The sequence below is a fragment of the Pezoporus occidentalis genome, unplaced genomic scaffold (genome assembly GCF_034315485.1).
Source record: "Pezoporus occidentalis ecotype Australia unplaced genomic scaffold, CSIRO_AGI_Poc_V1 ctg78, whole genome shotgun sequence".
Taxonomy (NCBI): domain Eukaryota; kingdom Metazoa; phylum Chordata; class Aves; order Psittaciformes; family Psittacidae; genus Pezoporus; species Pezoporus occidentalis.
Window position 1 is genome coordinate 2,082,168 of NW_026916137.1, and position 16,766 is coordinate 2,098,933.

General features: G+C 50.1%; 1 protein-coding gene across 1 annotated transcript; it reads left to right on the forward strand.

Annotated features, from left to right (window-relative positions):
- The first annotated feature begins 10,051 nt into the window (after positions 1-10,051).
- HMOX1 (heme oxygenase 1) lies at positions 10,052-16,306 on the forward strand. The gene is made up of 5 exons (XM_062602627.1): positions 10,052-10,212; positions 10,529-10,649; positions 12,996-13,487; positions 14,071-14,179; positions 15,578-16,306. The coding sequence occupies exons 1-5, from the start codon at positions 10,058-10,060 to the stop codon at positions 15,712-15,714; spliced, it is 1,014 nt and encodes a 337-aa protein (XP_062458611.1). The 5' UTR covers positions 10,052-10,057; the 3' UTR covers positions 15,715-16,306.
- The last annotated feature ends 460 nt before the right edge of the window (positions 16,307-16,766 follow it).

A 16,766-nucleotide genomic window follows, 5' to 3' on the forward strand; every position in this document is an offset into this window, starting at 1 on the left:
CAGGACATCATTGCACCACAGCACCCCATGTTCTGCACCTAAGAAGGGCTTAGATGGAATAGAGCATGCAAAGCACTTTCTCTCTAAGCAGCACAGCCTAAGAGCCACAACTTCCTGCCTTACCAGCTGTATGAGCTGTCCCTGCCCATGGCAGGGGGATTGGAACTAAATGATCTTACGGTCCTTTCCAACCCAAACCATTCTATGATTCTATGAGGGTTTCATGCAGCAAGCACAGGTAAATGCAGACCTCCATCACAAGTCCATTTTTACCACGCTCACAGCCTCCTGAAATATCCTCTTTGTTTTTAACCTCCAAAGGATCCCTGTCCCAGCAGATGCTGATGTGAAACCTGGAGAGGCTGGATTTGCACACACAGCTCTGGCCTCCGCTGCCACCCCTGCAGCAAGCCCAGGGCAGAACTCAGCTCCCTGGAGAACAGGACCCCCCCTGCCCCAGCCAGAGCACGCAGGGCTTGCACCAAAGGCTCTGTGCTGGGAATGTGGCCTGCAGGACACTCGAAATCAGGTGACCGTGAGGACCCATGAGCCACAGGCAGCACAGCATCCCCCCAGGGCTGGTAGCTCCGGTGAGATGGGACTGTGGGCTGAGACACGAGCTTCCTCTGAAGCTTCCCTCTTTCCAGTCTCAACAAAGAAGGAAAGGCAAAGGGGCCAAATGCTTTTCCCTCCTGGACCTCCCACAAGAGAAGCAGCAAGAGCAGAGGCATGATGGTGCCCAGGCTGGAGGGGTTTGCAACTGTGGGGCCAGAATGGCTTCTGAAGCAAAGTCTCTGACACCCAAACCTTCTTGTCAGTGCCTGGACTTGGGCTACCTGGCTCTGCTGGGAAGGGAGGGCTTCTGGCTTCAAACGTTTCAAACACCAGTTCATGCCTCAGAGAGCACTTCAAGTTCTCGGTGTCTCCACCTTCCTCTGTGCATTGCCTGTGGCTGCCTCTGAAAGTCAAACAAATCCATCCCCAATGGATGGCTCTGGGGATAAAGCTCCTCCTTGCTCCGCCCTGCCACCCCCCACCCCCCCGGGGTGTCCTGAGCCCCTCTCAGGGTGAGGACCCTTTCTCCATCCTCACCTTGTTTCCTTCCTCCCCAAACAGGCAGCAAAGGAGCTGGCAAAGCTGAGAGGGGACGGTATCTGAGGAAGACCTGAACACAGGGGAATGGGCTCACCGCTATTTCTGTCATGGGAGAACATGTGGGAAGTGGTTTTGGCGGCTGCCAAGTGGGGTCAGTTTAAGAGACGACGAGCGGGTGAAAACCCATGCCCCTCCAAGCGAGCCCATGCCCTCCCCACCACGCAGCCAGCCTACGGGACTCCCAGGCAGAGATTTGTCCTACAAGGATGATGTACCTGAAAACATGAAAAATGGGGACGAGGGCATGGAATCTTTCCATGCCCAAATTAGTACTGGCACACTTGTTATAGGTTATACTGGTGATAGCTTGGATCATATTGCAAGGTTTCTTTTGAGGAGGAACCTGAGGGAAAAACAACCAACCTGCCAGCTCTGCAAGGGATTATTGTAAGCCGAGGCCAGGGGGGTGGCACTGGCAAAAGCTGCTTTATGACTGCGAAAATATAAGATGACACCACTATAAACAACTCCTTTAAACACTTTTCCCTTTATGAAGCGTTTTCTAATCTTGCTGTTCTAAGAACAAACGCTGCGTGCTGGCTTCTGACCACCAGATGGCTGTGGTCCCTCACACACTCAGCGCCAGTCACACTGCAGCGGACAGCCCCTGGCATCGCAATGACCCGCTCAGCAGGCTGTGCAACCACTGGAAACAAAGCAAAACAAAACAAAACAAAGCTTTTCCTTATTCCAAGTGTTATGCTGAGACCATTATCCCAGTGCAGTGTGGGCTCACACAGCGACCGCTCCAGAGCATGGATTCATGCACTGGGACTGCACAGGAGCCGCAGGGGAAGGAGTGCTCCCGCTGTTCCAAACATCCATTAATAACCACGCTGGGAACAGGATCCCGACCCGAGCAACTCTTTTGCATAACCCAGAATAGCTGCTTCTATGTAAGCTGAAGGAAAGCGTAACTTCTGTGGACTGGGTCAGAGTTGCTCCAAGTCTCTAAAGATCAAATATATGCTGAAAGTTAATGTGAATTTCCATGATGTTTGGGTTCTGTGGTTTTTGGCACACCAGCGTTCTTAGAGGCAAAAATATGCAAGTTTCTCTTTTCCCTACTACCAGCCTCCAAATAGTACATGATCTTATTTGCTTTAAAGAGCAGTTAACAAAAATACCTCCTGATTTTCCACAGCATCATCTCACAAATCAGCACAGAAGTGTCTGGGAGGGCTTTTCTCCATCCCACAGGACTTTTATGTTGCTCTGCCATGTCAAAACTCCCTCAGAGCTTAATATGGGTAATAAAATTCTCCCTTCCTTCACTAAATGAGATTAAAGCCACTTCCACTTCCTTTCAGATCACTGTTAGTGGTTCTGCTTAGGGCAGATAGAGATGCTGTGAAGGGATGTATGGTGGGGAGCCAGTGGGCAGCAGAGAGAGGGGTTATGAAGGAAGGAAACCATTCCTGTAGGTAACTCATATTTACCTTTGTGGGGGCATAAGCAAATGGAAGCACAAGATGAGAGGAAAGAAACAAAAAAAAAGGAAGGATAGGAAAACGTGCAAACACTTGACAGGAAAAGTGGATACCCCAGTGCTTGGAAGCGAGGAAATGGAGGTGGCCAGTGGTCACAACCAGGAGTTGTTGACAGCCAGTCTGGGTTTTGTATTGTTCCTTCTGAAGACATTTCCAGACCAAGCAGGCAGAAGTGACTTCTTGTACCAGGGTGATGCCAAGGTGGTTGCTAGCTCTGAGGAGATTCCTCTTTTGTTAACTTAGCTGCTTTCCTCTCACTTTATGGCACCCACAGCACCCCACACGGCAGCTCTGCCACGTTTTGTGCGAACAAGTGTCACTGTTGCTTTATGTCAGTGATGGAGACTCAAAGACACGTGCTCGGAATCAAAAGCTTCCCCTTCCCGATCTGTCGTTGTCTTTGCAACATCCCGTGTGTGCGAGGGTGTATAGGAACCGCAGTGGGTTTGCACTGCATGAGTGGGCAGATTCGCTTCCCCATCCCAATGGGGTCACCAGCAGTCAGAGGGATGGAGATGGGTGAGGGGGGACAGGATCATTCCATAGGAGCAGAAGTTGATTCTGTGCTGCCTCCAGCCCTGTTTCTGCAGGGCTGGACCATGGTCTTTGCTGAGAGCCCCTGGCTGGGGGATACAGGAGTGTTTTATGAGCCCTGGCAAGGACAGAACCAGGGAGAAGGGCTTGGGATCAGTAAACCCACCCAGCACAGAGAAGCTGCATGTTCCCATCTCTGGGCACTGTGCTATCCTGGACAATCCTGGCAGCAAATCATGGATCAGGCACTAGGTATATTTGAGGGTGGGGTGAGGCAAGGACACAGCTTTCCTGTGGCTTTAGGGGAGGCTCTTTCAGCGGCACTAAGAGGCAGGAAAATCTGTGTTTATAAAAGCTGCTGTGAGGCACTTCAGTGGTATTTTTAGCTCCTTGACCAGAAGAAAAAAACAGGCCTTAAATACCAGAACAGCCTCAGAGGGAGGAGATGCCAGTTTCTCTGAGCTCCTTTGCATGATTTCAGTCCACAGGGTGTGGGTAATCCCCTGCCTGCAGTGCCTCTGCCATCCCTGCTGCCTTCAGTGCAGCAATTCCCACCATCAGCCACCAGCAGAGATAAGGGGATGCTCACCCCATGCCAAGCACCTTCAGTCCCTCTCACCTCTGTCAGACTGCTCCCAGCAGGCAGATGAAGGCTTTAATTCCAATCCCATGTTGCCCAGACGCTCTTGTTAGTGATTATTAGTGAGTGCAGAGGAGGCCATGAGGATGCTCCAAGGGCTGGAGCAGCTCTGCTCTGGAGACAGGCTGAGAGAGCTGGGATTGTTCAACCTGGAGAAGAGAAGGCTCCAGAGAGACCTTAGAGCAGCTTCCAGTGCCTAAAGGAGGCCTACAAGAAATCTGGAGAGAGACTTTTTACAGGGGCAGGTAGGGATAGGACAAGGGGGAATGGTTTTAACCTGGCAGAGGGGAGATTTAGATTAGATATTAGGAAGAAATTCTTCCTTATGAGACATCAGTGGTGAGGCACTGGCACAGGTTGCCCAGAGAAGCTGTGGCTGCCCCATCCCTGGCAGTGTTCAAGGCCAGGTTGGACGGGGCTTGGAGCAACCTGCTCTAGTGGAAGGTGTCCCTGCCCGTGGCAGGAGGTTGGAACCCCCTGGATGAGCTTGAAGGTCCCTTCCTACCCAAACCAGTCTGTGATTATTTAACTTAAGAGCCACAGCCATGGCATCAATGTCCCCCTGTACTAGGCAGTGTGCAGGGGAAGGGGGTCTGTGCCACACATTGCTGACAGAGCCCTGGCTCCTCAGTGCCCAGGATACCAGGAAAAGCCTTCCCCAAAAGGGGGGGGGGGGGGGGGAGGATGTTCTTGCTCTTTTGCACTAGTGGCTGCAGTCACTGTGTTGCACGGCGCTCTCCAACACTGAGCCCACTCTGCCCCTAAATGAAGAAACACCTGCCCTTGCTCACCTGTCTTTGCTTAGGTGTTCTTGGTTGCATGTAGCCGTCACCCTTTCAGAACAGCAGCGGCGGGGGTGGCAGTGGTGTATATACAGTCTCGCCTGCCAGGAGCTATCTTTGGCAATGACAGAGGGAGGGAGAAGGGAGGGTCACAGGCTGTGCCACAGACACCCTGTGTGGCCTTGGGTAAACCACTTAAATTCGGCACTCTCTGCATGCCAGCCTCTAAAATAAACTCATTCCCACACCCTCTTATCATCTGGATTTGGAGATACAACAGGCAAAGCCAGGTGCCCATCCAGCACTCAGAGAGCAGTGCTCCCTTCACTTTATTCCCTCTATGGAGGAGTGACTGTCCTGGTTCCAAGGGCAGATAACCACAGCTCCCTCCATGTCCCCATGTCAGTGAAGAGTACAGCTTTCCTAGCCTTTCCCAGCCTGCCGGGTGCAGCTACAGGGGGCTAGCAGTGTTTTGCTGCTGGTGGTGATGCTGCACGTCCTGCATAGCATCCTCACTCTTGCGTGAACCCCCAGACCCCACTAACGCTGACTCACCCCTTCCCCAGCGTGGGTGTACTGCTGAGTCAGGGTCAGCGCGGGCTGCCCCGAAGTGCTGAGTAAAGGTTCTGTGCTGTGTCGGGGGCTGTTTTGCTGAGTCACGGCAGAGCAAGGTCCACATGAGGCTGTTTATTAAGGGGCGGTTTCCTGCGCACTGAGGTTGCAGCTGCTGCTCTTGGATCCGGTCCCGCTTCTTGGGACAATGGGAGAAATCTCCAGAAACAGCCCCATGCAGGAGGAGGAGGAGGAGAGTGGCTCCATACCCGCAGGGCAGGGAAGCACGCAGGGGTGGTTTGGGAGCCTTGAAGGGGGGTTTTGGCTTCTCACTCCCTTTGCAAACCTTGGTGTCCAGCTCCATCTCTTCCCCTTCCCTGTGAGCTGTGGTACAAAGTCCTCCTTACTGCGTACGTGTGATTTTCAAACCCAAGTTTTCACAGTCCGTCCTGTCTCGCAGTCAGGACTTTGACACAAAGGAAGAGGCACAGGCTGAAACATTTGCACAAATGAGGCTTTTATTCACTAACTCTGCCCTGCTCCCTTCCACACCTCCCTTTTGCTCCCAAAGCCAATTCTCAGCAGTGCACCGATTGATCCCTGCCACCACCAAGGCTCCAAGGAGTGTGGTGAGCTCTATGCACCCTATCCCGGAATTTCAGCTCAATGTACCCGTAACCTGCAGAACTGCTGCACGCTTGTAGGTCACTGCTGGACCTGGGTCTGATCACAAAGCAGGCACATGCCTTGTGGGGTGTTCACTCTGTTCTCCCTCCTCCTCCCTGTTCTGTTCCCAGCCAGACCACAGCGCTCTCTTCGCTCATAGCTATGTGCTGGAGACACTTGTAGAATCCCAGACAGGTTTGGGTTGGAAGGGACCTTAAAGCTCACTCAGTTCCACCCCCCTGCCACAGGCAGGGACACCTTCCACTAGAGCAGGTTGCTCCAACCCCTGTCCAACCTGGCCTTGAACACTGCCAGGGATGGGGCAGCCACAGCTTCTTACAGCAACCTGTGCCAGGGCCTCACCACCCTCACAAGGAAGAACTTCTTCCTGATGTCTAATGTAAATCTCCCATGTGCTGCAGCACACATATATCCATACATCCATAGAAACACGTATTGTAACCTGTGTCTCCTATTTTTGTCAAGGTGGCTTCTTTATGCCTGAGAAATCTCCCTGCACCTCCACCTCCCACCACGCTGTCTCTAGGTTCCCGTGTATGGGGTTTGCCCAGCACAGCCATGGCACCAGCAGTGCTGGGCTGGAGGACCTTTCCTGTTAGGTCTGCCAGCGCACTGCACTCCTGACCTTCCTTTTTCTACCTCTACCCTTGATCCAGGTGTGGATTGTTTGATGCTGACCACAGTGAGCACAGTCAGTTCTGCCAGGACCGGGCAATCTCCCTTTGGTAAACATGAATTAACCCACAGAGTATCCCTGGAAACTCCAGCACTGATTCCCTTCTTCAGCAAGTTATTAAAGCGGTTATCGCAACTTCTTTTTTTTTCCCCTTCCCTGCAATTACACAGCAATTCCCGGTTACTGAGTCAGCTTTCCGTGTGCAACCCGGGCAGCTGAGTTTTGCTGTGTCATGGTCCGAGACCGGCATTAACCCCTCCCAGCCTGCTGGTTAAGGCTGGTTTCACCGGGTGGTGCGTTCCCAAAGGAAGGAGCTGAGGGAGCTGCCTGATGGAGTCCAGCATGGAACAGTCAGTGCTTTCCAGGCAGCCTCAAGAGAGCTGACTTTGCACTTCGTTACTGCCTGCTTAACCATAGATCTATTGGCAGAACAGGCTGTTTGTTAACTGTATAAAGAGGAGAAAATCCCCCACTTTCCTATACCAACGGACTCCTCAGTAACTTTCTGTTGTTGTTAACCATTGATTTACACCATTTCTTGATAAAGTATTTCCTCAGTTCTGGTAGTGCAGACAGAGGCTTTAAAGCTCAGCAGGAACAGTGACAAATATCCCACCTGAGGCTACTTCATTCAGTTTTGCTAGAAATACCCCAGGAAAATGCCCAGGCACATCACCCTCACAGTGAATACTTCTGGCACCACACAGCCACACCTCCACTGCAAGAGTAGGAGGTGACAGGACTTCTGGCAGGTACGGTGGAGACCACAGGTCTGACACTTGGTTGAGATTCCAGCAGAATCCCCTAGTGACCTGGGTGCGGGCTGGCCTCTGCTTTCCATGGAGTGAGCTGCTCCCAGAGCCAGTGTGCTCCTTCCACTAAAAGCACACACCTCCTTCCCCGTGTATCACCCTCTGGTGCCAGCTTCCCAGGTTCTCTTCATAGAAGAGATGGGTCCTCACAAATCTCTGCCTGCACGTTGGCACACTCAGTGTCATTAACCTTCCCCATGGCATGCAGCAACAGCACAGCAGAAGCAATACAAGTCCTCTCTGCAAAGCACTGGATGGAACCAGAAACGCCCCAAGCCAGCAACTGCAAAGATGATGACACCCCACTTTCAGTTCTCCTTCCATCTTGCTGCAGGGCATTTGGGCCTTTTAGGAGAGCTGGGTCCCATCTCACAGCTGCTCCATCCCAAGTGACCCTGATCAGCTGAGATGAGGCAGCATAAATCAGTTATGGAGCACAGCTTGCTTGCCTACCTCTATGGAAAAGCTTATAGCAGAGGTGAGCTCCATGGGGACCTCATTTCTTGTGAGCAGCCCAGGAGAAGGTGAAGCCCCAACAAGATCCAGAACTGGATAAATTGGCTCCATGTCCTGGGGCAGTGTGGTTACAAGCCAGCGCTTCTTCCTGGGAATGATTATTTTACCTGGAATGACAGTGAAATGACTACACACCATCACTCTCTTCTCCCAGTCTTACAACCCCATCTACTGCAACCCTGGATGGCAAGGAAGGGGGAGGACCTTTTAGATGCATCCTTTACAGGGCCTCCAAGCATGCAGCCTCCTGCAATGAGGCAGGCAGGGGACAAAAGCAGTGGCCTGAAAGCAACCAGAAAGTCCTTAGGGAGGAACTGGGTGTGTTACCAGAGCTGCATAACAAAGGTGAAAGACAGGACTTGAGGGTTGGGTTTATTTTCATATTATCTCATGCAATGAACAATATTACTAATTTTCATATTCATATGTATTTCCTACTTCCCTCCAGCAGAGCAACAGGTTCAATCTGTGCTCCAGCTTCCCGTGTCAGAATAGGACTCACTGAAAAGAACAGAAAATCTGAGCTTTAAGGAGCAATGCCAGAGGGAAACGTTCATTTTGGGGCCATCCCTATGGCCAAAAATGGCATCAGTGTTTTCCAGAGGGATTTGCCATGCAGCCCTGATATATTTATTTTACCTTATAGAAAAGCAAGCAAGCCAGCAGCAAGTTGTCTGCAATGAAATGGGGGTAAGAGTGGAAGGTGACAGCTTTTGCTAGTGTGCACTGGTGCTTTAAAAGACAAAGCAAGACAGGAAAAGTGTGGCTGAGTCAGGGTGGAAGCGCTGAGTAATCCTTCCTGAGTAGCTACACTGCATGCCAGATGTCTGTTAGAGCTGCAAAACAAGTGTGGAAGTGTATTTCCTCCAGGACACCTTTCTATCCTGCAGCACTTAACCCAGTTATGTTCACATGTAGGTGCAGTCATAGGGAGACGTGCAAGGAGCGTGGGGACAGATAGACAGAAGATGCCCCAGTCCTTCTCCCTCTTCCCCAGGCTCTGCCTCCCCACCACCCCCTGCACAGCCGCAGCACAGGGGTTTCTGACACCCGCAGCATCAAGGGAATGGTGACTTTAAGTGCTCAGCTCTTTGGGTTGATCACAAAATGTGTGCTTTTCCCAAGTACAGCTGCTCCCAGGACAGCTACAGCTGGAAAAGAAAGGTCCCACTTCATCCCCTGGCTGCCTTGTGGACCACCAGACAAAACAGCAGAGCAGCCAGCTATGGGTAGAAGCACCTTGTCCAACTCCCAGATCAGAGAAATTATTTACCCTCTGCAGACTTCCTCAGTGTCCCCCAAGCCTTGTATGACATCTTTTCAGTGCACCCGTTACCCCAGCCTTCTGTGTGCCTAGGAGACGGAGTGCTGTTTTCCTAAATCACCCTGCACACAGGAGGGGTAACAGACAAGTCGCCGGCCACACAAATCAGATGGTATTTATGCCCATGTGGAAGAGAGTCTGGAAAGCCTTTTGCTGTGCACCAGTGCTGGCATACCCATGCTGTCTCTGTGTGATGTGACAGGGTTTATTCCCCACTGCTCAGCACTGTGCAAGGGCAGTTCTGGTGCTTGCAGACCAGAGCTGGTGCATGCATGTGCCACCACAGCCACATTACCCTCGGTGCCCACAACAGGTACATGCCCCAGCGTCCTTACTGTGCTCCCTGCCATGCAGGGGCTATACTCCTAACCTGTACTGCTCCCCATCGTATGACCCACAAGTACCATGTTACCTGACTCTGAATATAGATAGGCACAGTCATGGGGAATAAGATGTTTATACTCAAGTTGTGCTGCATTAGCTCCCCAGGCAGGGTGAAGTCCCAAGGGACTGAAGCTGAGCACAGGGAGAAGAGGCTGCCCTCCCTGCCTCAGGCACTAGCCCTGTAAATCCACCCATTTGCCCAACCCATCTGCCCTCAGCACAATAAGCACCTCTTGCATCACTGGGGCTCTGCCTGCCATGAGCACTGCGCTGAAAGGGTTACAGAGCCAGGCACCCTTGAAGGAGAAGTTGCTGGACATCCTCTTGTGTTTGTGCTTAGTTATCAAGGCGAATCAGGTGACTTCCTTCTGGTCCCTTTGGATCGCAGGCGCGGGGAGGCTGCCAGCCACGCTGGGAAGGGAAGTGCAGTTGTGTTGCAAGAAGTTTGTACTCACGCTGAGGTCAGTGGTTTGGCTGCTCACGTGGCTTGCCAGTATAAAGCTGGATGCGGGAGGTGGGCTGCCCAGCTCAGAGCTTCCCTATCCTGGGAGAAGAAGGGAAGGAAGGAGGAAGGCACAAGCGAGAAAAAACAGCAGGGAAACGGAGGAGTGAAACGACTTGGATAAACATGGAGACTTCCTTGATGCACAGCTCTGAAAGGTGAGAGCGGAATGGGAGGGAGAGGGAATTCTTTGCCAGAACAGTATTATGTTTCTCCCTTGCTTTTACACGTGCTGTTCTTGTTTCTGCTCTGTGGCGAATGGCATGCTCCTGCTTTCACCTCTGGATGGAGTCTGGCAAGTTTTACTTGCTCAGGACAGTGACTGGGATGCTGGTTTCCATCCGTGGCTCTCGGGAATGCTCTGCTCCTATTTCTGCCCTCCTCTTATCCACTCTTTTCTCTCCCAAAGAGGTAAGGTCTGTTTAGCCAGAGGAGAGCAACAGCACTGACGTTTGTTTTGCTGCTCTTCCCCAGCATGTCCAAGGACCTGTCAGAACTGTTGAAGGAAGCTACCAAGGAGGTGCACGAGCAGGCAGAGAACACGCCGTTCATGAAGAACTTTCAGAAGGGGCAGGTGTCTCTCCACGAATTTAAGGTATTTTATAGCAGCATTGCTTGGGAATGGGATTTCCTTGCCAGGAAATACACTGTTAGATCACATGGAGTGTGCAGGGACTAAAAGGGGGAGGATGGGGATGACACAAGGAAGGAGGTCCTGTGTATTACAGCTGCCTGGTATCAGCATCTCCTGTGCAAAACATGCTCTTCATCAAACTCCAGCACCCTGAGATCTCTCTTGTAGAAGGCAGGGCGGGATGGTGCATAGCAGGGTGGGCAGCCAAGCTGAGGCAGGATGAAAAGACAAAGAGGTTGATGAGATTGATGCAATTGATTTTCTTCATAAAAGCCTGCATGTTAATTACTGGCAATGGTACTTAATGGAGATACGACTGTGTGCAGATACTTGAGTGGCTGAAATGCCAAAAAGAGGGAGAATATTAAATTTACAACCCTCTAAGCAGCCACAGCAAGAAATAATGGTGGAATGGCAAGAATGTGAGGATGTGGGATCATCTCTGGCACTGGACTTCGTGGTGTTTCAGTTGTCACTTGGGTTATACCAGAGCTGAGCTCATGAACAATAACAACTCAAAGGCAGACTGAACTTGAGCAAGCCATGTCTGACACTAACAGGTAGGAGCCTGTTGCTATTCCTCAGATAAAATAGAAAACATTTGCAGATACTAGTCTGCACACAACCTGGCTAGATACGTGATTCCTGGCATCTGAGCCACATAACAAAGCCATGGGCAAAAACAAAGCACACACCTGGGCCAGAAATTCCTGGGAGGCTATAGGATGTGACGCATGGTCTTGGAAGTAGCAGCTAGCGATCCAACCTGTGTCTTAATTACTTTGTTGTTTGAATTGTTCCTTGGCAAATAAATCCACCAGAGTGGGAAGAAGGCGACTTATTTCTGACAGGTCACATTCAGGATACTTGGTCAGGCACAAATTTAATCTAAGGTGCTGACTTCCTGCTGTTAGGAATGTGCCGCTGGTTAGGCAGTGAACTTTGAGACAGGCTAGCAAGAACATAAAACACCAGGCCCTCAGGAATACAGCTCCATTTCGTAGCAGACATTTACATGCTGTCGGGGGAGTGAGATGTGACATGGGTTTGAAAAAGTAATGACAGCTTTCCGAAGCCATGTTTCCCATTAGAACTCTACCTGCCTCTGAAAGCAGCCACGCAAGTTATACTTTCTCCATTTGTTAGGCAATGTTCCTGTAGTTTGTTTCTTTCCCAGTAAGCTGGCTACCAGGTTATTGTTTAAAATCCTCTGTTTTTGTTTACTGTCTTGGCACATGCATGTATCTACCCTGATACGTGACTCAGAATCTGAATATTTGTTTCCAAGTATCCAGCCAAGCCACTGCCCATGTGCTTATCAAAGTCCTATTTGCTGTCACAGTGGGGAAAAGTTGAAACGGTAACTCTTTTACTGCAGAACTGATTGCTTTGTGGGAGAGTGACCTGCTTTCTCTCCTGTCATCCATGTAACCCACCCCTGCTCAAACCTGACTCACTGCAAGACCTTCATGTTTCACCCTTTGTGGCTGATAGGGAATTCCAGGGTCAGGAAAGGGTGGTGTAGGTATAAATATGAACACAGCCCCTGAAAACAGAATGTGCGGGGCAGGAAAGTACACAGCTAGATTGTCTTACACCACGTGGAAAAGCTGGCAGATGGAAGAAAGCATCGCGTAAGCTGGGAAAAACAACAATAACAATGGTTTCAAAATAGAAAGGAGAACACACAGCCTGACAGTGCTCCTCCACAAAGGCATCTTTCAGAGGCAGGCTGTGCTTCCAGCCCCCTTTTATCTGGTCTCCTTGGGGCAATCCCTCTTGCAAGTGTGAATGAGGAGAGTGTGGTGCCTCAGTTCCCAGGATGGTGGGGTGCCAACAGGACAAGTATGTTGAAAAACAAATAGGGTGTGTCATCTTCTTACAAGGCCATGCAAAGGGAAGCCACATCCTAAAGCATTCAGATTTGAACAATGCAGTAGAACATATACCTTTGGGAATACCCTCTCCATTGGACAAGGGGATGAGGAGAATAGACCAGGCGTGATTTAACAGAGCTCCTGTTTCCATTACATCAAGCTGCCTTTAACTTGATGGTTAAGTTACCTTTTAAGAGCAGGTAAGACCAACAACTGCTGGAAAGGACTTAGGTCTTACCTGATGCTGCCTCAGACAGGAGGGGAAGGGCTAAATTGCACCTTGTAACTCTGTTTTCTACATGGGAAACAGATGTGCATGGCTCATACTGGGTGTGCTCATAACTAACTTTTTCATTAGCAGGATTTGTCCCCCAAAACCTGAAAAAGACATATATATACACCCACAGCTCACCTCTTCATTCTCTTTCAGCTGGTTACGGCATCCTTGTACTTCATCTACTCTGCTCTGGAGGAAGAGATTGAACGGAACAAGGACAACCCAGTTTATGCCCCTGTGTACTTTCCAGCGGAGCTGCACCGGAAAGCTGCCCTGGAGCAAGACTTGGAGTACTTCTATGGCAGCAACTGGAGGGATGAGATCCCATGTCCTGAGGCTACTCGGAAATATGTCGAGAGGCTCCACTACATAGGCAAGAACCACCCAGAGCTCCTGGTGGCCCATGCCTACACTCGCTACTTGGGAGACCTCTCTGGAGGGCAAGTGCTGAAGAAAATTGCCCAAAAGGCCCTCCAGCTGCCCAGCACTGGGGAAGGGCTGGCTTTCTTCACCTTCGATGGGGTTTCCAACGCCACCAAGTTCAAGCAGCTCTATCGCTCCCGAATGAACGCCCTCGAGATGGATCTCACCACTAAGAAGAGAGTCTTGGAGGAGGCCAAGAAAGCATTCTTGCTAAATATACGAGTGAGTAACAAACAGCCAGCCCTGCCTGCCCACACCCTCTGTGAAATAAGATAATAGCCACAGGGGAAAGGCAAAGCTGGTATTTCTGCTGTGGAGCTTACGGGAAGTTGTGGATTACAGCAAGCTAGTCAGGGTTGGATGGCTACACTTGTCCAGCCTGGGAGCCTAGTGAAAGACTGGTATCTGAAAAGCTGTTCTCCCTCCCTTAAAGTTTGAATTTAGCCTCTTTCATGTGCCATTAAGGGCTTATACTTGGAGCAGGGATCACCACCTATCTGTCCTACCTCTGTAGTACAGATCCACAGGTCCTCTGTGAATGCTGACCAGATGCACAGGTACCTTGTTTTCCTTCCCATCAGAAGGAAGGAGCTGGAAGCTTCAGGGAGAACCTGTAAAATGAACAAGGAGTTTGAAAGATATGCTCTTAACCCCACAGGCAGATTATGTGCTATACAAAAAGTGCCAGAAGAGTTGGACTGAGTTGTGTCTTCATCTGCCTCCTAAAGTGGCTACAGCAGGAGCAAGGGGCAAAGGGGCAGACAAACAGGAGGCCTCATAATGAGACAATGTTCCTTCTTCTCAGGTGTTTGAGGCACTGCAGGAGCTGGTATCTAAGGGCCAGGAAAATGGTCACCCTCCGCAGCTGAAGGCAGAACTTCGCATGAGGAACGTTAACAAATCATATGAGCACGGTAAGACACTGCTAAGGGCAGGGGTTTAACATCGCCCCTTGTGGTTTTGTTCTCCTCCCTTGCTCTATTCTTGTTTGTAAAAACCTCTGAGAAAGGAGCATGAGGTGCTTGCCCCATCTCTTCCCCAGCCATCAATAGGTAGTGCAAGGACAGGCACTGTGTGTGCAAAGCTGCTTCTGGACATGTCAGAACAAGGATGACACACGTGGGCTCTCCAGAAAACCAGTCAATAAGGGAACTTGACAAGAAAAAACTGCCCTCTCCTCCTGTTAGGTTTTAACGAGCTTAAGGTGACTTTTGAGCACAGTCAAAACCAGCCTTGACTTCACAGGAGCAAAGGCAGCGATTTTGGACCCAGCAGATCAGCCGTGGTGCTGTGATGCTCACAGGATGTATTTCTTTACACACAGCCCTATCCGGTGGCCTGTCCTTTCAGACTAAATCTCCCTCTTATGATTTCTCTACCTTCTACAAGTATTCACTGAAAACTCTCCTGAAAGCGCTGCAGTTATATCCAGATGGTGAAACGCAGCCAGCTGGGAAGTGGGGCTGCCCACCCGTTTGGCAAAGCTGAGAAAGCTCCACTCCTGGTGAGGGTCAGTCCCAAACTGGGCAAAGCCCGAGCAGCAGCTGCAAGCAAAGCAATGCCTTTACACAGTCAGACTTGTTACCAAGTGAGGAGCTGGCTCAGACGTTTACAGAGGAGAGTGGTTTCCCTGATAACATGTGATTCAAATAAAGAAGCCTTATGACCTACCCACTCTGAAACCAAAAGGGAAATCTTTCAGTGCACGCTGGACTGAGCCATCGTTTTCCCATGGCAAAGAATGAGAAGCAAACCTCATCCTGCGTATCTCTAGGCAACGAAGCTTAAAGCAACTTCTTTGGGAAAGGCAGTAAAAGTTCTCTGTGAAACTTTGCTGCTCCTTTCCCAACACACTCGTAAAAGTAGGATTTTTCTGAAAAGTTTGGTATAGGATGAGGTATCCCATCCTGGGAAAAATGTCTGGAGTGCTGAGGACTGTTTAAGGCCATTAGATGCCTAACCAATTAAATTGGTGAGAAGTAGGACAGAAACCACCTTTTAAAATTCTCGCTTAAGTATTTGACCATCTTCTGCACACACCAGGGGTTTGATGGAGCTGGGCAGTACATGTATATGGCTGTAAGGAGACAAGTTGGTACTCATGTACATGCAGAGTAGTTGTGAGCCTTTGTGGTTTCCACATCAGGTCTGCTGCTTCCCTTCTTCACCTACGGCAGGAGAGCAGAACCTCTGGGCTTCCTCCTCTTCCCCTTGGCAGCTCCAGCACTTGGTACAGCAAGCACGGCATACCAGCAGCATCTTCCCTCAACCTCTTCTCACTTGCTTTTCTTTTCCCTCCCTATTTGATCTAGGCCCAGCACCTGGGAAAGAAAGCGAGAGGACAAACAGGAGGCACACAGACATGATGCCCACCACTCCCCTGGTGCGGTGGATCCTGGCGCTCGGCTTCCTAGCCATGACAGTTGCCGTGGGCTTATTTGCCATGTGATGGAGCAGGAGCTTCACCTTCTCTTCGTGCCTTCCCTCATCCTGAACTAATCCACCTTCCCCAGTCTTTGTGAAAGAAATTTCCCCACCGGGTACTGTGATCTTGGCTCTGCCACTAATATTAGGAGACTTTTTCTCCCCAGAATCAGAGTGCTGTAAGGGGGGTTCAGGCAAAGTCTCCCTCATGCTTGGTGTGAGCTCTTCTCAGAGACTAACTTTATCAGCAAAGGGTAGAAAGGGCTAAAAACAATGGCCAAGAATTGTTGTTGCTTTACAGAGTGCCTGCAAAAACTTCTACAGGATCAGAAATGCAGCTTTGACATCTGTCTCTCCTCAGAAACACGAAGCTCCCTGGAGCTATGTTTGCTCTATGTTTTATACTGTTAGATAACACTGTGATCACTTTTCCTGTGGAGCCGCATGGCTCCCGTGGGTTATAGACTGTTTTATATGACACGAATAGGTCTTTTGTTAATTCCTTTTTCCAATCATTTTTGTTTTTTTAAGAGAGAAGCAGAACGCGGTTGTTGAAGATACACTGTCATTATCTTATCTGGTGATGTAATTTATACACATAATAAACTTCAATTAAACCCTTCAGGCCTGGTATTCCCTATTATTTAATCCTTACCTGGGGAGAAAGGAGGTGTCTTTTGTCCTCCAAGTTTTTCGGGGCTGCTGCCTCCACAGCCATGACAGTAGATAAAAGTGGGAGCTATCATCAGAATCTGACTCTTCTCCCACTTGGTGCTATCAATAACCTGTTAGAAGCTGGGGCAGGTTTCTGTATCTCCTACACGCTGCTCTCTATTTCTAGAAATGGCACAAAAGCCTGTGAGTGTACAAAGGATTTTTAAGGGGTGGAAGGCATATATAAAAGCTAATAAAAGCAATAGGTGATGGGACCCTCAGCCACTCTCAACCAGGGCAGATCTCCCTGACCACTACCAGCTAAGGGCTCCATTCCCAGACTGCCTTTGCAAGAATCAGAAAAGCAAGTGTGTTTTCACAACCCAGAAATGAAACACACTTTAGGCTTTGATCCTATGAGGC